The sequence below is a fragment of the Chrysemys picta genome, chromosome 9 (assembly GCF_011386835.1).
Source record: "Chrysemys picta bellii isolate R12L10 chromosome 9, ASM1138683v2, whole genome shotgun sequence".
Classification (NCBI taxonomy): Eukaryota; Metazoa; Chordata; order Testudines; family Emydidae; genus Chrysemys; species Chrysemys picta.
The window spans coordinates 1,837,291-1,859,241 of record NC_088799.1 but is presented as its reverse complement, the minus strand read 5'-3'; the positions used below and the strand labels follow the sequence as shown (position 1 = coordinate 1,859,241).

Sequence of the window (21,951 nt, the reverse complement as noted above, 5' to 3'; positions counted from 1 at the left end):
TGGGGAAATGTGCTTTAATATATCTTTAAAAAATGCCTTGTATATAGATGGACGTAGAAGTTTGACTTGTGTTACCTTGAACAAAACACTAAAATTATTTGCCACCGGAAAGCCACAGTTTTAGACATGCTCATTATTTTGTGTAATATTTGCAAACAGGAGGAAGCTGCATGGGTCGTCCAGGTCTGTCTTGTTCCCTGTCTAATTGGGCACTTAACGACGCTTCTGGATTACAAATTCAGCAGTTGGTGGGACCCGTTGTCAACTCACTTGCCCCTAGCTCTTTAACAGCATGATTGCGATTTGTAGCATAGCTAGGACCTTACCTGTGTTTTTGTAGCTTGACTAAAAACACATCCAAATCTTTAGCCTATCTGTAGGATGCTTTTGAAGTCCTGTCTGTGTTATCAAAAATGCAACTGTCTTGTAATTGAGTCCTCTGACTTGTTCATATTTGTAGTTCAGATGGAGCCCAAGTGGCACAATAGTAAGTTTCCCTTATGAAACACGGATTCCATAGCGACCCTTAGATTCACACCTGACAGCTCCTTAAATCTGTACTTTATATGCAGGATCTACTAGCATCGGCATGGAGGGCTAGGAATTAAAGCAGTAATGTTTAAAAATGTTATATAAAGTAAATTTTGCACTCATAAAAGTGCACCTTGTCAGTCTCTTCCTCCCTCCCATTGTCACCTTCATTTTTAAGTCTCTGCTTTGGGCACGAAAGGAGTCCTGTAGCATCTATTGATAGCAAAGTAAAATCCATACTAATGCCCAAGGCTGCAGCTGCACAGAGAACTTTTGTGTTTACTGTAAAAGTTCTAGCCTGATTTCTGCTGTTTAAATGAAGAGTGACATATTGTTATCTGTACGGTTACAGCATGGAAAAGAGCTAGTCTATGAATCTCCTTGAATAGAATATATACCGTGTATATACTGTATGCGCCAGGACAGCAACTGGTGGGGAAATTTTTTTGGGGGGGAGAAGCTGGGAGTCAGGGGAGTAACCCCTGTGACCATCCCCCACATGACCCCACCCCTAGCCCGGGACCCCCACACTCTCCCCATCCCATCCCTTCCCACCTTATCTGGGGAGGGCCAGGGGAGGATGTCTCTGGCCTGGCTGGAGCTGCTCCGGCAGGCTGGGCAGCGCGGCCGCAACCTGCTCCGGTGGGCCAGACCGGGCGGCGCGGCCGCAGCATGTTCCAGCGGGCTGGGCCGGGCGGCAAAGCCGTAGCGTCCTCTGGCGCCCGGGCGGCACGGCCACAGCCTGCTCTGGGGGTGGGGCCGCGCAGCAGGGCTGCAGCCTGCCAGCCCCGGAGCTGCAGCTGCTTCGGAGGCTGGGGGGAGAGCAGCGTGGCCAGAAGCGGGGAGATTCTGGCTCCGCCTCTTCCCTTCTGTCTCTGCTGGCTGTGCTGCCTCTCCTTGCTCCCTCTGTTGGCAGAAGGGGCTGTGTCCCACCTCTCCCTCTCTATCCCCGTTCATAAGCCGACCCCCTTCTCTGGTGCTTATGAACAAATATATATGATAATCTTTTATGTTTTACCCATACATAGTGATTTCTACTGCATTTCGGCTTTATTTTACTTTCATTAAACTAGTTAATGCTGTACACTTCAGTATATTGTTTCTCTGTTGGCCTTACTGAACTTTGTTAAATTCAAAAAGCGAGCAAATAACTACTCAAAATGTTAAAACTTGTAGGCCTGCTAGTGTATTTTTGTCATTAGGGCGTTGTTAGTGGTTAGTTGGTTACTGGGTCCTGTTGCCATCAAAAAGCTTTTTGATGGCACCAGTAAAAGTGGTAAGTAATTGCTAAAGGGTCTGACGCTTGGTGCAGGTTTTCAGACCTTTTCTGCTGGTTTAATTAGAAGAACCTGTATCTCTGCAGTGCTGTTGTCCAGAATCAGACCACAGATTTGTATCCTATGTGGTAAAGAAAAGAATGCAGGTGAATGACTTTGATCTTGCACTGTAATGCAGAATTCCCTTGATTTTGTAATTTATTTCCTAAAACAAAATAAATGACAATTACTTTAGCAAACAGAATCTGTAACTGTACAGAAGATCAATGCTGTGAGGGTGGCTTTCATCTTCCAACAAAACGCTTCCTGACATAGATGTTCTTTGCTGTTGAGCTTCCCAGTGAAGTGGGTCCCAGAAATATTTAACTGTTTCGAGTGTTCCACTCTGTCTGACTGATTTCTTTTAGAATTTCAGTCAAAATAATTCAAAATATAAAGGGCCAAAGTAAATTTCCTGAATAACATGAACTTCATGCTTCATGAACTTCATGCTGCAGCTAAGTTGCTGTGCAACTTTCTAACACAAGATGGCAACATCCGGCCTGTGTGGCAGCATTCCGAAGGATCAGCAAGCAGGAGTCATGCCATGCCAGGCGTCCGGTCTCTGTTTACTCTTCTTTACTGTTTGATGCCTACGCATTGTCCAGGCAGCAGGCGTTCGTTTCTCGGATGTTAGGGCTGTTTCCTTTGGGAGGATACAACACTTGTCTGGGCTTGCCTCTTATTTTCTACGCTCTTTCTTACTCAGCAGTTTGCACTGCTTAGAAATGACGGTGAAACTTTAGCTACATGGCCAAATTCTTAACCACAGCTGGATTGCAAGGTTTGGCTTTACAAAGCAATTTCAATAAGTAGCAATTATTATGAATTATTATCATATTATAAATCGAAAGAAAAAAAATCTTGCAAATCATTTGGAAAATAACCACACAGAGCAGTGCATAAGGGTCTTTTTCACTTCGGAAGCTCCGTAAGCGACTATAGACATATATTGTAGTAGCACCCACAACATTCTAAGTGCTGTCAATGCAAACAGGAAGATACAGAGTGAAATCCTGGCCCCAGGATCAGTGCAAAGATTTCGCCCCAGTCTCTGCTCAAAGAAACATAATATGGATCTCAGGGTGTCCTTTCTTTTAAAGAGCTTAACTATGAATTCTGCTTAAAAAAACCCCAAACCACTTTTCTTCAAAATCCAGTTTCTGCACAGTATATGTGCATGTAAGAATTATATAATATGCAAAGCATCTTCCTGCAGTTCTGTGTGTGCTATTCATCCAATGTTCTGCTGCCTCATAATTCAGGTATTTTAACAAACAAACAAACACCCTAAAACAGAAATAAAAACCCATGCAGATCCTATTTGTGAAGTGGGAGTAGTGGCAGGGACGCAGAAGGAGGGCGAGGGATCAGCAGAATACTGAGGGAAACCTGACTCTTAAATAACCAAGTATGACTGTGGAAGGATCAGCCCCAAGTCAGTTTGTCAGCACATAAGGTATTGACACCTGTGCAGGTGTCACAGACTAGTCAGGACTTCTTTCTACACAAAGGCCTATTGAAACGGCGGAAGGCAGTTGAATGTGCAGAAAAAGAAATTCCTACCTTAGGGCGATTTTCTTAAATTCTGTCATAGTTCTAAAATGTAATCTTGATGCACAGAATTAGCTGTAATTATTTTCTTCTAAAGGTCAAAGTGTATCGAGACTAACTAAACTAGTGTTCCAAAAAACTCTTCTGCTTTTTATATCTAAGGCTAACACTGGGATTTGTTGCCTGTTGAAGTCACTGTATTACTTTTTTACTGTGTTGTGAATTCATTAGAATTGGATTTAAGCCTCTGTTGCATTTTATTTTGGAAGTGTCATTTTAGTGTGCCTGATTTATGTTGGTTGAATACTGGACATCCTTCGCATGCCATCTTAGTTCAGTTGCAAATCTATGTACAGTTTCTCACCAGATTAGACTGGTAATTAAAATACAGAGATTGTTGTGGAGCCAGTATTTGGAGTTTATGGGTCATATACGGCCATTTGTTAGATTCCACTCAAATAAGGGTGTTCCTGGGGTCTGTGGAATGTCTGCTTATAACAGTGTGGTTAAAGACGCACCTGTTTTTAATGTCATACATTTAAGTGGAGCTGGGTGCCAGAGTCCATTAGCACTAATTTGGGGGCCGCTGTAGCATAGTACTGCATGGTGACATTATTTTCCTCGTTGCTATGAGCTGCAGAATGAAAATGCTGCATGAAACTAATTTTAGAGTGTGGAGTTGACTATCCCATATTTGTGTTTCACTCCACTGAGATGACTACAAGGTTTCTAATGACCTCTTCCTGATCAGATCTCATGACCTGTTGATCACATATGTTCCTTAAAATCCTGTCCTCCCTTAGCTTTCCTGACTCCATTTGTACCAGATTGTTTTGCTTCTAAATCGGATCTTCCCCGTTTAAACATAAGGACTGATAAAACTCTAGCAGCTCTACTGGTCACAACCATGGGGAGGAGTAGTCTCTCAGGGTGGAAGGGTCCAGATCAGTAGGGCAAAACCAACACCTTAAAGTCCACCTGGAAACCAATAGATAACCAATGCAGATTACAGAGAGTTGGCCACTATTATTTTTATTTTATATTGGTCTTTAAAATATTTATTGCCAACAATATGTTTGGATTCTGCAAGACTGAGGTAAAGGCTCTAATTCTGTAAGCACTTATTGTGGGGTCCCAAAGTCCCCAGAAGGGACTCTAAAAGATGGACATGGAGAAGATGTGGACTTGGAAATCCAGAGGAAGGAAGAACATACAGGGATCTTTAGAACTAATTATAATCATGGAAGAAGTGAGCTTTTAGAAGAGATTGGAATGACGACAGGATGGTAACTTTGCAACCAGTGAGATACACCACTTAAACGAGGGGCAGCTGCATTATACATGGGTTTCCTAATGGCCCTAAGATATCCTCCTAAGGAGCATCTTGCTGTAGTCTAATCTTGAAGTGACAAAAGCAAGGATAATAGTAGTGAGATCTGCATCTGAAAACGTTGGAACTTTCTGAACAGGTGCAGATCAAACAGCCGTCCTGGCTGTCCCTGCTATCTGATCATCTAACGCAACTGAGGAACTAAAAAGACCTGCAAATTCAAGTCAGATTATGCCCTCAGTTATGGTGGCTGTTCTCTTCCATTCGTTCCCCCTCAGTCTCTTCTGGATTTGTTCCTTATTTAGTGCACCCTCATCTATGCCCCAGGCTCAACCAGAAACGAAATGCTCACCTACACCATCTGTAGCTGATAAGGTGGAAATGTTAGAGGCAACGTGACACGCTTCCTCACAACCCTCCCCATATGCATGCTGAATTGTGGGGAGGATGTGTGTGCGCGAGAGACAGCATACGGATAGTTTGTACATGCACACTGACTATGATTGTTATCATTAGGATTAAAATATATTCAGCTATTTTTGCTTAGCGTTCCTACTCTGTTCTATTCAATTATAGAGCAAATTGCTATTATTTTTACCTAGTCACCTTTGCCTTATTTTTAATTCAGTGTAGCCCAGTGCATGAGCCCATCTAAAGCAAAATGTACTTTGTGGTAGTGGAGGCAACTTGAATTTAACAGTTCTTTGTTTTGGACAGCTGTGTGAAACTGACAAATTAAAGCAGTTGCTAGAGGAATGTGTAGGATTGTTTGTGTCAAAGTGCAGATAAGGTAGCTCCTGCTTTGTGTCATGGCAGAAAGGGCTTTAAAGAGCCGCGTCTTCTCAAAGAGGGAAGTAATCCTCAAGGGAGAGCATACATCAATTGTAAACCTCCTCTGATGGAGCGATGGTTTTCTTAACTTCAAAATCCCAGATGGCGAAGATCCGAGCGCTGTGGTTTCTTAATGTTATTGATGAAGAGCCAGGCACTAATATCCAGGTTCAAAAACGGATCCTCACAAAGTTTAGCACATTCTTCGCAGACCAAGACCATCCTTTAAAGTCAACATAGAAAGATAATGATAAATTGGTGTAGGACTGAAGGCATGTTTGCTGCCTATTAATCTTGTCCAAGTCCAGTGATTTATCCTTTGATGCATGTTGTTCTGGTGTTATATTTACTAAATTTAATCTCTTCCTGAAATTTACTGCATGTTTCAAGGATGGAAACAGAATGTTGGGTGCTAGTTTAAAAAAAAACTGATCAGTTATATGTACAGATACCATATACATTATTAATTGGATCTTCATGTAGAAGTAGTAGTATTTGTAGAAATGCAAAATTATTGCAGGTAGATGAATCAAAGGAAGATGAATCAACCACTACCAAGCTGTGAAATATATTAATCAGACCCCAAAAGACCTAAGAAACTAGGGTCATCGGTGTTTCTTTGCCAGCTTATTTAGTATGGTGATGGTAATTTTTCACCTAGCTTCCAAGATGGAAGGCAATGTAAAATAAGAGAGCAGTATAGTAATTAATATGACAATACAAACAAAAAAGAAAATGAAGAATAAAGTAACATCTGCTCTTTCAGAGCAGGTTTCAGAGTAGCAGCCGTGTTAGTCTGTATCCGCAAAAAGAACAGGAGTACTTGTGGCACCTTACAGACTAACAAATTTATTTGAGCATAGGCTTTTGTGGGCTACAGCCCACTTCTTCGGATGCATAGAATGGAACATACATTGAGGAGATATATATACACATACAGAGAGCATGAAAAGGTGGGAGTTGTCTTACCAACTCTGAGAGGCCAATTAAATAAGAGGGGAAAAAAAACTTGAAGTGGTAATCAAGATAGCCCAGTACAGACAGTTTGGTAAGAAGTGTGAGAATACTTACAGAGACTGGGAATGGCTGAGCCATTACAAACATTGAATCTATCTCCCCATGTAAGTATTCTCACACTTCTTATCAAACTGTCTGTACTGGGCTATCTTGATTATCACTTCAAGTTTTTTTTCTCTTACTTAATTGGCTTCTCAGAGTTGGTAAGACAGCTCCCACCTTTTCATGCTCTCTGTATATATATCTCCTCAATGTATGTTCCATTCTATGCATCCGAAGAAGTGGGCTGTAGCCCATGAAAGCTTATGCTCAAATAAATTTGTTAGTCTGTAAGGTGCCACAAGTACTCCTGTTCTTCTTTCAGAGCAGGAGCACTTAAGCAATTAATCTGTATTCCTGACAAGCAGAGATGAATCATGGTATCAGTCCTATCTCTAAACATTTCTCTTATAATTTCAGACAGACATTTTCTCTTCTAATGATGAAATTTAACATAAATGTTGTTGTAGATAAATTTTACTGGTTTGTGGTCCAAGTAACTATTGAGTACAACCTTCCTTTGGTTTGAGGACCAAATTGTATCAATTTCTAACATTTAGTTTCTATAAAGATCAATATTCACATTTCTGCACTGGGATTTACACAAGTGTTCATGGTCTGCTTTTAGTTTGTTTTTCACCTATTCCCTCCCCAGTTAACGGGCACGTTGCTCTGATACAGTGAATGAAAACAATTAAATCTTCCACAGTTAAATCTTGGCCTGATTGTAGAGCTGATTCAAGACATTTCTATTTTGTGTTGGTTTCTCATCACTGTACTATCTGGGCACCTTCCAGTCGCGCATTAAGCAAGGTGACTAACATCTATTGTGTGCTCCATTCTGTCTCTCCTTTTGGCAGTTTTAATTGGAAATTCTATGCTTAATGAACATTTTGAAACCTGTGGTAGGCTCTGAGCGCTGTTTATGGTAGTGCTGTGGCATTAATTATCTTCCCTTTTATAGGGATGTGGGCCCTGACACATGACAAGTTCTCAAAAATGTAACTAGTGTCAGGTCAAAAGTATCAGTAGTTGTCATTTTCACCTCAGCGTAGCTATCTGAGCTTTGATACTATGCTCCTGCGTTGTCAGAGACGGGGCGATAACTTCGTATTTGCCAGTCTGTGGAGCCCTGGGGACTACTCTGGGAAATACAGTCGGCTTCTGTTCTATTTGATTAGGGAGGGGAAAATGTGTTGCTGGAAACAGTTTCATTAGCTGAGAAGGGCTCATGTGCAGACCTTGGGCCAGTGTGGGTCAAGACGTTGATTAATTAGTAGCCTACACTTTCATCAGTACAATGCACAATTCATGTTTTATGGGTGGTCTTTTTTTTCTAAGAGCATTTTTAGCTATGTTAAAATAAAATGGCAATGCTAAGTACTTGTGAAAGTATCTTTAATGTCTACAGACAAGCTGGCTTTCTTACTGCTGGTTTTGCTCCATCCCCTAGCATGAAGTAAAGGTGTGGGGTTTTAAGTGGCGGTTGATACCTTTACTCAAATATGATTTGAGGATAAAGTATCATTAATGCTGGTAGCTAGATTGGCTTGAGTGATGATGATTATACATCTTCTATCTAGACTCTATTCCGAGCATCAGTTTCTTGCAGTGTTTGACCTGGTGTCATGGTTCTCGCTTATAGCATGTTAACCATACAAGCTGGGGTATCTAAATTTCCTTTGGCTGAATCCTCCCCTGAAACAGGAAGGAAAAGAGGGAAAGATAGATTCTCTGTCTGTGGTGGGGAAGCAGGCTCCCCTGATGTTTCCTGTTGTGGTCTAGTTAAGTACTTGGTCAGTTCGCCATCAGGAGGTCATAGAAGAGCTCATGTCCATAAAACTAGGATGTGTTAAACCAACTTCTGGAGATCTGGCTATATTTGGATATATATAAAATGGTTATGCTAAATATTTTGCTTTTGTTTTAGGGTTCTAAGATGATGCTAACTATTCAAAGTAAGATCAGTAATCCATCATTATAATAGCATCTCACTTGTTCTATCAGCCACGCAGAGCACCTCCTCGCACCACTCCCCATACCACCAAGAATACCAGCATTCTAGCAGCACCCAAAAATGAACTCCCTATTTTCAAGGGCTGGAAAAGTGATTTAGTGCAAACATTGATTAAGTTTTGCCAGTAGCTCTGAGCTCCAGCTAGTAAAACAACATAGTGCTGTTTTTATCTTCCTAGCTCCGTAAAGCGAGTCTTATACACACATGTGATTAATACTTTTGTGTCATGATTATCCAATCTCAGTGAATATACTTTGAAGTTCAAAATTTACAGGAAGTATTCATTTAACCTTGCCATATATTTGCATCTCTTGCATGGTACAGTAGATTTGAGAAACATATTTGTAAGAGTAAAAGTTAGTTTTACTATGATGTTACCTCGGTTAGCAGCTTTGTTCCTTCTGTGCTGGCTACCAGTAATGAAATGGTACGCTAGCTTTTCTGCAAGCTTGCATTTTAAGCCTGTATATTTTTAATGATTCATGGGTTTACTATATGAACTATTATAAATTCCATTTAAACTTCTCCAGTACTGCAGTGCTTTTATTACACTAATGAGCTAATTGTTTAAGAATCATTCACATGATTCATCCTCCTGTTCTGCCTTTTTTTAAAAACTTCAGCCACTGAAGGGCTTTTGACAGACCAATATTTATAACAGTTTGACAGCAGGATGAGGAACAGCGTTTGTCTTTGTAACAGCTTGAAGAAAGGGCCTTTCCAGCCCCCAGCCATGCAGTTACAATCTTGACCTCTTTCTTATGCTGGGAACATACATACAGCAGACAAGCAGCACCTCCCATGTGTTTTCTTGACCCTCTGACTGTCCATTCACTTCCCATCTGTTTTGCAGTCTTAAAGGAGTAGTGGGGGCCCTCTTCTTATAAATCTGTCTTTGCAGGTGATAAATGATGTTCTGTCTCTTTAAGGGCTGCCTGGGTGGTTTTTCCTTTTTTTAAAAAAAGTTTTAGCTTTCCTGTCGGACACATCCAGAGGAAAATATGGTATGTGAACAAGAGGAAACTGGCAAAAAAAATGTGATGAGCCGATGTCAAAGAATTTTTTAAAATTCAGCAGGACATGACCCTGCAATGATCAGTAAATTATAGTAGCTCTTAGTCTTTTGAGATTTGTGAGGTGGGAGAAGGCATGTTGATGCAAGTTTTGTAACTTGTGAGTATAGGGGTTGTTTTGGGAGTTGACTTTTTTGGACAATCTTTAGAACACTGCCCCCACATTGTTTTAGCAAGACCTGGAGTTTTCTATGGTCCTATAGAATATGGAAGAACGTGGCACAAAGGGCTGAACCAAGAAGAGATTGTTTCACTTAGCCCCTTTTATATTTGTTCAGTGTGGTTTTGTATACGTAACTGGGATAATGCGCTAGTTAGGAATAAGTTAAAATCCCACTTCCTGCAGTAGACTGTGGATCCATATTGATATGAAGAGTATGATACTGGGCATTCTAATCAATCTGACTATAGACTGGATTTTCTGCTTACTGAAGGAAAGATGATGATTTTATAACAGCGAATCAGCGATTTTTCCTAAAGGAGCTGTAGCAAGCTAACTTCTTGTGTAGAAGGAATTCAGGGAATGGAATGGAGAAAATTGACTTAGGAGGAAAGATTTAAAAGAACAAAGGACAAATCAAAACCTACAAATATCAGAAGGGTGTAAACCCTCAAAATGGAGAGGAATTATTTAACAAAGTACAAGAAGCCAGAACTATAGGGGTTATAAGTGTCGTTTCATACTGCCCCCTAGTCTACAAGGTGCTTCATCAAAGTTTATAATAGAAAATAGGTCCCTATCGTCAAGGAGTTTATAATCTCAGCCCCTGATCCTGCAATTCGATGTCTATAAATGGGCTCCATTGACTTCGGTGGGGCTCTGTGCAGATCAGACTGTAGACTGAAATCCTGAATGATAGACTGACGGACAAGTGAGGATGGCAGCATACATCAAAAACGGGAGGGGGGAGGGCAAGGAAGCGCAAGGGTCAGAGCCCTGCCTTTTGTGGTCACTCAGTTCAGGCATGCATATGTCATGGCTGTGCAAATATTTCCTCTTCTTTTTAAAGAATAAACTTTTTTTTGAAGATGGTGGTTTGATACTGAGCAAAAGTTTCAGGCTGAAAGGCAGGAGAAACTTTTGACAGAGAGATGTGTTGGTCTGCGGAAAGATTCCTACAGAGTGTTCGATGCCCCAGTTTCTTGGGTTGTTTGAAAGTAGCCTGAACAAAGAACCAGAGACCATCCTGCTGGGAGCAATCCTGTATAGGCAAGGAAACGGACTAATGACCATCTCCCATTGTCTAACTTGTAAGACGGGGAGGCAGCATATCTTAGTTGCAGAGAGGACATTAGAAGTTTTTCTGCCAGCCTTGTGCTCATTCCTCTAAGGCCCCAAATGAGAAAAGCATCTTTACTTAGGGACGCACTTACATGTACTTAAATGCTTATCTAAACAGGGATCTAAATGTTTGATTTCTGAGCAGATGACTTTACCTCTCTGCCTGAGTTTTCCTGTCTGCAAAATGGGAATACTAACTGCTTCCTACAAGGCAGGGATGTTTGTGTGGATTCCTTCTTAATGTTTGTAACATCCTAAGTATTATGATTTAGTTCTCTAAGTACAGACAACTCTAGCCCCTTTCCTCCAGTGTAACTGTTCATCTGTAGATGAAAAGAAAAATAGTTTGTGAGGGTTTTTTCCCTTCATATTCATCTCAAAGTCAGGGAACAGAGGTGTACAATAACGAGTAAGGGCTTGTCTACATGGGAGAACTTTCCTAGTATATTTACAGCAATATAATGATGTCATTTTAACTCATTGTGTGGACGCTGTCTTATTCTGGAATAAGAGTGGGTTTTTTTCAAATTTGCTTAAACCCCTTCCAAAGCAATATAAGCTTTGGAAAATGAGGAAAAAATGACATATTGCTTGTGTGTGTGAGACAGACAGACAGACACGTATATTCCCAGCCAGGAGCTGGGAATGGGTGACGGATGGATCACTTGATTACGTGTTCTGTTCATTCCCTAAGGGGCACCTGGCACTGGCCAATGTCAGAAGGCAGGATGCTGGGCTAGATGGACCTTTGGTCTGACCCAGTCTGGCCGTTATGATGATATGTTCTTATGACACTATTGTATTTAGTTTCCACGTGAGGAGTTAAAGTGCTGTAACTATAGCAGTTTAAATTTACACATTATCAGATAACAGTATAACTTCCCCATGTAGATAAGCTCTAGGAGGTTTCTTGAGTCCTAAATATTATTCCAAGGTCAAGATGACAACCTTCGTCAGAAGCCCATGCTGCTTCTGCCATATGGATAGTCTAGCAGAAAAAGTTTTAAATTGATACTTTGAGTTAGTTGAAGGGGAAAGGTTACTGCAACTCCTCTTGCTGCTGCACTACTTGATATACATACATTCGTGTGTGTGTGTGTGTGTGTGTGTGTGTGTGTGTAGATCTGTCTTCAAGTTGCATTTCTCCATCTAGGAGTTTGTGGCACACCTCATCATAGCATCTAAGCACCTATTATTCTGAAAAGGCAATCTCGTTGCCAGTGATGTATAGCTGTGTTGCTTTTAATGTTAGATTAAGGCAGAAGTGATCCTATATTTAGTCAAATGTATGTATTTTGAAAAACTAAACAAAAATATAGATTTATATAATCAAAGAGAAGAATTCGTAAACAGGATATCTTTGTCTACAGAGATACCTCTGTGGAAAATTTCTAGCCTCTAAGGAAACTTTTACACCATTTGTTTTCAGTCATGACAGAAATGTCTTACACTGGAAAGCTAAATTCCTCTTTTTAAAAAAGTCATTTGATTATAAAGCTGATTATTTTTCTTACTCTTACAGCATTATATGAAAAGTTTCTTTCAGTTTTATTGCTTTAAGTAATTCACCCCTACCTCATCAGCTTTGCTTGGAAGGTAACTGGCTTCAATTTTAACAGCACGGCTATTGCACTCAATGCAATGCTTTTACGGGTGAGGCACATTAATAATGTAGCTATAAAGTTGGGACCAGTAAGTAGACAATCTGTTTTTATGAGACTGAATATTTTGGGGTTTTTTTCCTCCTTCCTAAATTGATGTTAACAGCAAAAGTAAACCTTATCCTTGGCTGGGTCTTTCTGTATTCACTGTGTATTCAAATCCTAATTACAGATCAATTAGTCTGGTTTTGAGCCTTTTAGAGTCAGTATCAGAGGATTCATGAAAAGAAAATGAGTGGGCAGCGGTATCATTTCATGTGGAGATAAAGAGGGAACAAGCATGAATGGGTCTCTCAAGCCGTCTGAATAAAGAATTTCTTCATTCTGTGTCAGTGGAGGTTTATGGGATATTGGGAAAGGATTATGGGAATATTCATGACCAGATCAGGAGACATAATGAATTGATGTATGGAACAGCTCATCTTTTAGGTAAACATTGGGTAAATAGAAAGTAGAATAGGCCTACAGGCAATGAATGCCCGTGTGTTTCATTGTTCCAAAGCTAGAAACAAGCGGTTTGTTATAGTTTTCCTGCGCTGGTTTCACTTAAGTTTTGATCACTGTTTAACAGGTGGTGTAAGAATCATGCATTCATAACTCCAAATCTCTATTAAAACTATCAGAGTTATGAGCAGCAGTCTAAATATAAACTTCAGAAGTAAATTATAACAGAACTGTAGCATTTGGAAGCCTGATGTGATATTGGAGCATTGGATAGTAACTCGGGAAAAAGTTCAGTATGTTACAGAAATACATACTTGTTAGCAGGTTAAAAGTGTAACTCATAGTCTGTGGGTTATTTTTACTTAGAATAATATAATATTGCAACATAAATATTCTCAATATGTCATAGCCATCTCCTTAATGTTGAAACCCAAAAGAGACTATTTGGTTTTTGAGAAAGTATTCATTTGCAATATAAAATGTATTGAAATTGTGCTGTTTAATTGGAGATGGGCTCAAGCCAAGAAGCTTGGACCCAGATCTGGAGCAGAACACCTGGAAAATGGTGTGTGTGTGTGTGTGTGTGTGTAATATTAATCTATCTCACAGCAAAGTGGATCCAGAAGCAAACTTTCCCACAATTTGAGGCAGTTAACATCTATTGTGTCTGTTTGGGTCAATTATAGTGTTGTTTGAATTTAAATTCAATGAAGTGCTGACATACTTACCGTAAAGTATTCAGTCACTGACTATGTTGCTCATCAAAATAAGTATCTCCAAGAATTTACAATTACCATCTTACTAATCACAGTTGTGTAAATACGCTTTCTGCCATTATGCTAAATGAAAAGCAAACTAAATAGCAGGGTACGATTACTGTGTGCTGCATTGTGGATTTTAGAAAGAAAATACATTTTACCTGATGATTAGTATCTGTTTCAGTGCAATAAGCTATATTCCTACTGCGAATACAAAGCTTAGTATGAATATATTATAACTTCCTGACAGACTTTTTCACTGTTTGTTTAAGAAGGTTTTTTTCCAAAGTGTTAAGTTACTTAAAGACCTCATAATTATTACAGTTAAGGAGTTACTTTAGTTCTATCCAGGTATAAAAACTAATAAAGTGCTTATGATAACAATGGAGGCAACTTTAGTATGTCTGTTCTCTAAACAAACACAACTGATGAACTACATTCTGGTGGAATAAAAATTGGCTGTCCTGTTACTTTAACATGCCTTGATTGAAAAATTAAAGTAGGTATTGTTGGCACAGACCGACAACCCCCCTCCTTTTTTTTCTAAGGGTGAACTCATAAATTATGGATTTTGTTGATATTGTGAATTTATAGCACTGGACTATTTCACTAACCAAGGGTTGAGCAGGAAAAATATTTGCATTTAATGTTGTTAAATCTGTCTGCTTTCAATGACACTAATAGCTTGATCAATATAAAAATCGTATTTGAGGAAAGAATGTTGGACTGAATAAAGCAATCCAAACCAAAAATAAATAGTTCGGAATTACATTACTCCCCAAAATAAGATGTATATATCATAATTACAAAAAAATTGTGATGCGTTTGTCAAATATAATATGAAATTAGCCTTTGAAAGATATCTGGGTTGTGCGCTGCGCCCCCTCCACACCCCTCCCCGCCCGCAGAAACAAAAAACCAATCTTTACCCAGTTTTGAATCCAGCAGCAGCATGTCGTCTTTAGCAACATGGCTTTACTGAGGGCTCATCTCCATTATATTTTAAGTCTTTGGGGTGAAATCCTGATCCTACTGGAGTCAATGGGACCTGTGCTATTGACTTTAATGGGACCAGGAATTTACCCTCTGTCCGTATCTGCAAGACTAGAAATTATCCGGACCCAGAATAGCTACAAGACTGTCTCAAACACCAAGACTTTGGCTGCCCTGAATAGCACTATTCCTGAGGAATGCATATGAATGCACTCAGATTAACAAAACAACCATACGTGTCATTTCCCAGGCAGGGGGCGGGGGGGATTGGAGAGGAAGCTGCACTTGAAAAGCATACATCTCATTATTTAATTTTTAGCTTTGGAAAACATTCAGACACCACAGAGATGAACATGGTATAGGACGAGTATAGACTAAGATAGCCTGACGTCTTTAATGAAACGCTTCTGGTATTTTTAGCCCAATGTAGGGTAGCCAGGAACACAGGTCAGCACTCACTATCCCTAAGTTCGCTCTGGTGTACAGATCCTTTCTTTGCTCATTAGAATGCCCCATGACAAAGTTGGTCAGGAGACTAAACTACGTCTGGCCTTCAAGAGGGTGGTCCAGCCAACTTGAGGTTGAGGTCATGGAGAGACCGATGCGAGAGCTGCCTGCCCATACCTGGCATGTGGACAGTAGAGTCAAATTCCCATTTCTGCCAGGCTGTTAACAAAATAACCAAGAAACCCTGAAATAAAGTTGACTGCCTTGTTTTACTGTATCTATTTCAAACGCTAGCCAAATAATGTTAACAGCTTTGTTTCGGTTGCAGAATGTTTCTTTATTATTAGAGTATATTTTATATCACTCTTAAAAATCTGGACCACTGAAATGTCCTTTTTATCCTAAAAAGATTAGTTTATTCTTGTTTCCGAAACACACTTTAGTGTAAAGTATGAGGATTGTGTCATTTCATTGTTAGATGAAACGATTATTTCTCCTAGCTACCTCCTACGAGCACTCCCTTGGGTGATCACACTTGGTGCTTGCCCCAGCTGCTCATGTATCCCATTCAATCATGGCTACGGTGTACTTCGGTTTTTTAAATGTAATAAGTAGCCATGAAAATGAAGAAAACTACTAATGGAAGATAACCAGAAGCGTCCCTTATAACCTCACAAAGGGAATCTGGGGCTTTGTCCCAGATGATATTCTTATTTTGCTAAAACTAGATTTGAATGTTTGCACACACATTGTATCTTTTATTAGGCTGAACGCTTGATTTCCGGATTATTCTAAGTGTGGTGATCCACTTCTTCCCTTTCCTTCACACACTTAAAAAGGAGTAACTGGCTGTACATAGGTTTACAACGGGGTTCTCAAACTGGGGGTCATGACCCCTCAGCCTCCACGCCCAAACCCCGCTTTGCCTCCAGCATTTATAATAGTGTTAAATATATATATATAAAAAAGTGTCTTTTAATGTATAAGGGGGGTCGCACTCAGAGGCTAGTTGTGTGAAAGGGGTCACCAGTACAAAAGTTTGAGAACCACTGGTTTACAAGAAGCAGCTTCAAGCAGGGGCAGAAAAGCATGCAGGCTTTTCAATCCCATTAGGTTTTAAAGTCTGTTCTGTAAGTCACTGCAGTTTACATATAACCTGTAGACACTACAGTGAAGGGTGTTGTACAAGATCTTGAGGGGGAGAGAGGGACACAGTGATGGTAAAAAATTAAGGGTTTGGGTTTCGTTTTTTTTAAATTTCCTACTGACATTTTGTTTTCAGTAACTGAACGTAGGTTTGTGCTGTTAGTGGTTTTGATGAGGGGGGAAATGATTCCAGATTTAGAGGTTTTGCGGAATATAATTCTGACTGCATCCTTTTGGTCAGTGCTGAAATGCAAGGAACCAAGACTAGATATATAATTGAATATTCAACTCAGATAGGATTCTTTGCTCCAAGCACTCTGTCTTTTGTACCAGGTGTGTTGCACGTTGAGGTCTGATTGCTTGCAATTCTACCTGTTAGGCACTAGTTTTTAACTGTTTCTTGAATGATAAATGGTGGTTGTGGCACTAATGTGGAGAATAATGATATTGGGGTAAAAGAGAGCGGGATTAGTGCACTTTACTTAATGGATAATAACTCCCACGGTATAAGGATGGGTGCACAGTTGACTTGATGTGTGTGAACCAGTGGAAATCTGAGCTTTTCAAAACATAGCTATTTCAGATCAGATTGCTTTGCTGCATTTTGGAATTATTAAATTAGCATTTATGGTAAAAAGGTGTATACTTGGGAAAAGTTCTTTAAAGAAAAAAACAGCCTTAAGAGAGAGTCTATTAATTTTTGTCTGATGTAGAAACTGTTCACAAAGGCATTCAGTGCATCAAACATTTAGGATAATGATTGCTTACAAAATTGGATTTTGCTCTGCTTTATAGTTGAGGTTTTTTGTATCTATTCTGAATAAAATAACTAGAAATTTGAATGGCAATCTTTTTAATCTTTCTAGAAAAAGTTCGTGAAATCCAGGAAAAACTTGAAGCCTTCATTGAAGCCCTCCATCAGGAGAAGTAGATTGTTCAAGCAGGTACAATGTTCTTACTGTCCTATACACACACAACAACCCATCACACACAATGTTTCCTGAAAATCCATTTCATTTTACAGCTTTCCCTTGCTTCTTTCTTTTTTGTTTCCAATTTTCAGTGCCATGATTCTAGTCTTTATAACGGCAAAAGAATGTGAAGTGTGGTGTAAGTGCTTTTAGGTTAGAGAGACAAGGTGGGTGAGGTAATATATCTTTTATTGAACCAACTTCTGTTGGTGAGAGAGACAAGCTTTCGAGCCACACAGAGGTCTTCTTCAGATCTGGGAAACATACTCAGAATATCACAGCAAAATGCAAGGTGGAAAAGATTGTTTAGCATAAGGAGTTAACACACATTGTAATGGACCATTCAAGGTAGAGTGGCCTGTAAACACCTCTGTAGTCATAGGACAAAAAGAGAGGGTTAGTGGGTTACAGATTGTTGTAATAAGCCATAAATCCAGTATCTCTGTTCAGTTCATGATTTTTGGCATCTTGCAGAGTAATTAATTTAAGCTTCCGGGCTCGTTGTTTCAAAGTGTTATGCAGGTTTCCTTTGAGGATGAGGACTGAGAGGTCAGATATAGTGTGATCACTTTGTGAAAAGTGTTCACCTGTGGGTGATAGGGTGTTTTTGTCTTGTCTTATTTTCCTGTTTGAGTTCATTCAAGGGCATAGTGATTGTCTGGTTTCACCCACATCCTTGTTATTGGGACATTTAGTGCACTGGATGAGGTACACCACGTGTTGATAGGTATGTGCAGGTTCTATGGATCTTGAAAGTTGTGTTGTGGGGGGTGTTGATCATTGTAGCAGTAGATATATGACTACAGGTTCTGTATCTGTTATTCTGCCAGGGTCTGATGCCACTTTGAGTTGGTGTGTCCTAGTCTGTGGGAAGCTTGCTTCTGATGATGAGCATGGAGAGGTTGGGGGGTTGTTTGAAGGCCAGAAGTAGAGGTTCAAGAAAATTGAGTATGGGTTGTAGTTGTTGATACCTTGTTTGGGTTCCAGTATGAGGTGGTAGGGGACAACTAGGAGTGTGAGGTTGGAGGAGGTTTTATTTCTGTGTTGAAGCAGGTTCTCTTGGGGTATTTGGGTGGCCCATTCCATGATACGATCTACTTCTCTTGTGGTATGTCCTTGCTTGCTGAAGACGTTTGTGAAAGAAGTTGATTGTACCCTGAAGGAAGCTGGCCCTTTGTGTGGTGAGTGGTTTGAGGTTGGTTTGTATGAGTCCCAATATTCCTTCAGTAAGAGTGCCATGGCCAGATATGATGGGTCTGCCTGGATTCCCTTGTATGTGGGGAATGAGTTTGTGGAGTTTGTCTTGGAGGTGTTTGAGGAAGGATTTGATGATATCCTTAAGTTCCTGGGTAAACTGTGGTGTGGGGTCATCTTTGAGTTCTTTATAGTAGTTGGAGTTGGAGAGTTTTTGCTGTGACACTGAGAGTTCCTTTCCCAGACCTGAAGAAGAGCTCTGGGTGGCTCGAAAGCTTGTCTCTTTCATGAACAGAAGTTGGTCTAATGAAAGATATTACCTCCCCCACCTGGTCTTTCTCATATCCTGGGACCGACACCGCTACAACTCCATTCTCTAGGTTAGTTATTCAGGTCTCATGAAACAGCTCTAAGACAAATTGTGCACTCAAAGTGTATATCGACATTAAAATGTGAGATCAATTATAGCCCATTGTAATCAAAATGTGACGATACCTCTGTTTTTTGTAAAGTATTTTGAGATCCTTGTATGAAAAGTGCTAGATAGTGCACGTGAAAATTATTGTCAGCACTCAGATCTGAGTGTCATTTTCAGATTTCATTCAAGTCCATCACCTAATTCTTGTGTTAATTCTCAGAGTGTATAAGGCATCATGACTGAGCTGTACAATATGATTGCACCTGTTGTTAATTACATTCATTGCCTTTTTATATTTCAGCTGAACTTTTACCGTAAGAACGCAGGCCTTTCCCAAAATGCATTGCACAAAGAAGACTGAATGAAATGGCTTTTCTGTCCCATTCTTCTTCCTATCATACCTTTTTGAAGCATCCTGTGATGTCAGAGGGGTGAGGGAAGTAATTTTTCACATGGGATTGAGAAGTATTGAACAAAACCTCCCATTTGAATTTTTGAAGCAAGACAAACATGACAGCAGAATCCAGTTTTTGTTGTGTTGAAATGACAAGATGAGGGAATGCCAAAGTTGTCCAATTAAGTTCTGTTCCTGAGAGGAAGGAGAGGCTTTTATTTCTTGGCTGTGGTCTAGTATGGCAGGACTGAAGCAGATTCATAAAGTGGTTTTATCCAGTGTCACTTTCTTGCCTGCAAATAATCCTGGGAGTTTGAAATAAAGATTTATCATTTGTACATACATGAATTAATGCCCTTCTAACTAATATTGGTTGTATCTGTATACGGTATGTTGACGCATCCTCAAGCACTAGGGTACACCTCTAAATACATTGTGGTGAGAAGGGAGATCTGAGAGAGAGAGAGAGAGACTTTGCTTAAGCACTTGAGCTATTATCATCGAAGGAATTCTGCCATTTGAAAAGTACAGGCTGTCATTCATTGACTCCTTAAAAAGTCTGGCTCAGGAAATAATGTCAACAGCTGCTCATTTGATGGCTGTTTTCCTAGTAGATGATGTTACTCTGAATCATAGCCAATCACATTTCATTTTGGGGGTTGCCTGGACACTAACTGGGTTTCCTGTTAACTTTCCCCATGTCCTGTTGGAAAGTAAGCTAATTATGTGTGTGGGTAATACAGAAAAATAATTTAACAGTGTAACTCACTTTGTTTGACCCTCTCAAATAAACATTTCAGAAAAAAAGATCAAAAAATAGATTTTTTTAATATATTTTCTTTTTCCTGGGGACTTTAAGGCCAAAATTGCTTTAAAGTAGTGTAATGCACAAGATCCCTTGCTTTGTGTTGTTTAGACTGGTATAACTGTTCAGTGGTGTTCATTTCCTTCAGTCTCTCAGATTGCCCCCAACGCAGTCTGCAAGTGACATACAAGAGCTTGGTGGATTAAATCAGTATTCACCAATTCTTTGAGGTATCACATAGAATTTTGCTCACTTGATTTTACTTGTTTCTTCTGTTGTCTCGTCTGCCAGTTATACATTTTGTATAATATAAGCCCCAAATAAATGAACATCGTCTTTTTTTACATATCTTGACTTAGCTACTATTGCTGTTAAAATTCTCAATGAGATAGAGTTAAGAAAATGATCTAAATACAATTTCACAAATGTCCAGTGACTTTTTTTAAAGCCCCTTTTTATTTTTCTCCTGAAACTCTTAATACAAGTGTAGTAATCCAGCTACAATTGACAAACAGTGCTGAATACTTGAGTACTGCCCTGGAAGAGGATGTTAGACAGGTTCAAAACAGTTCATTGTGCAATTTTCCCAAAACGTAGGTTAGGAAATTGACATAGATTTGTATTCTTCCCTCTGAAAGAGGCAAATGATTTGAATTACAGGTAATTGAGAATAGGAAGGAATCAGTATGTAAGAACATTTATCATTTTGATTCTGACCCAGAGAGCAACGCTAGAAGTGGAACAGGAAACCCCTAACATTTGATAATCAAAAATAAAACTTTAAGCACCATTGTGTAAAAAAACTAAAGTGTAGTTTTTCATACAGTGGTGCTTAAAATTAAACGTGGCAAGATAATCTAACAGATTGAGCATTGAGGCTTCTTTTTTCTTAAAACCACCTGATTACAGGAAAACGAGTGCATTTAAAAAAAAAAAAAAAGGTAAATTGGTTTATATGATCTTTTGACACAGACTGTGGGTAACTTCAGAAGTTTAAGTTGTTTCCACAACGGTGAAGGAAAGCAGATTCCATAGATTGTATATCACATGAATGAGTCTGTACTTGTATGAAATCCCTCTCTGTACAAAAAACCCTTTTGCGTTTACTTGACAAGATGACTGTTTGAAATCTCTGTGTAGTGTACATGTTGCAAAATGTCACATCCAGTGGTCCCGTATGCACCTTTTTTTCTGCATGATATCTACACTCTTTGATCATAATTTCTCTATTGCTGATCTGAGACTTGGCATGGTGTGTTCCTCGAGAGCTGGGTATTTATTGAATGCAGATGTAATTGAAGGGAAAATAATAAAATTCAGGCTTTGAACACTAAATGTTCATGTCACATGCACAGTTTAAAAGTTACTCAACCTCCTTGTGGCTCTGTTTCCGCATCTGCAAAATAATGATAAAGGTACCCCACCTTTGTAATGTGCTTTGAGATCTAGGAGCATGGAGCATTATGCAACTGTTGAATATGGCTACTTTTTAAATGTATAAATAACACCTTTTGGTTCTGTTTTTTATCAGATTTTCCTGAAAAATTCCCGGGTTTTGAAAAAGGCAGGATTTGGGTTTGACTAGTTTTAAATCACATTCTGCCCCCTCACAGAGTCCCACTGGATGGCACGGCACATCTGCAGAGAGGAGGGTGAAGGCTGTTTGGTGGCTGCTGCTGTGCAGAGGGAGAGTGAGACCGGCAGGGAACTGGGTCCCGGGAGCTGAGAGG

At 39.7% G+C, this 21,951-nt stretch overlaps 1 protein-coding gene across 12 annotated transcripts in view; it reads left to right on the top strand.

Moving 5' to 3' along the window:
• Positions 1-21,556, top strand: part of OPA1 (OPA1 mitochondrial dynamin like GTPase) — an 83,110-nt gene extending 61,554 nt beyond the window's left edge. For 9 of the 12 annotated variants that reach the window (XM_005302877.5, XM_005302875.4, XM_005302876.5 and 6 more), the window contains 2 exons: positions 17,306-17,383; positions 19,324-21,556. In XM_005302877.5, coding sequence (XP_005302934.2) covers positions 17,306-17,370 — 65 coding nt within the window. In that variant the 3' untranslated portion in view covers positions 17,371-17,383; positions 19,324-21,556. The remainder of the gene's footprint in view (positions 1-17,305; positions 17,384-19,323) is intronic. The other 3 variants (XR_010590526.1, XR_010590525.1, XR_010590524.1) reach the window with 1 other exon arrangement.
• The last annotated feature ends 395 nt before the right edge of the window (positions 21,557-21,951 follow it).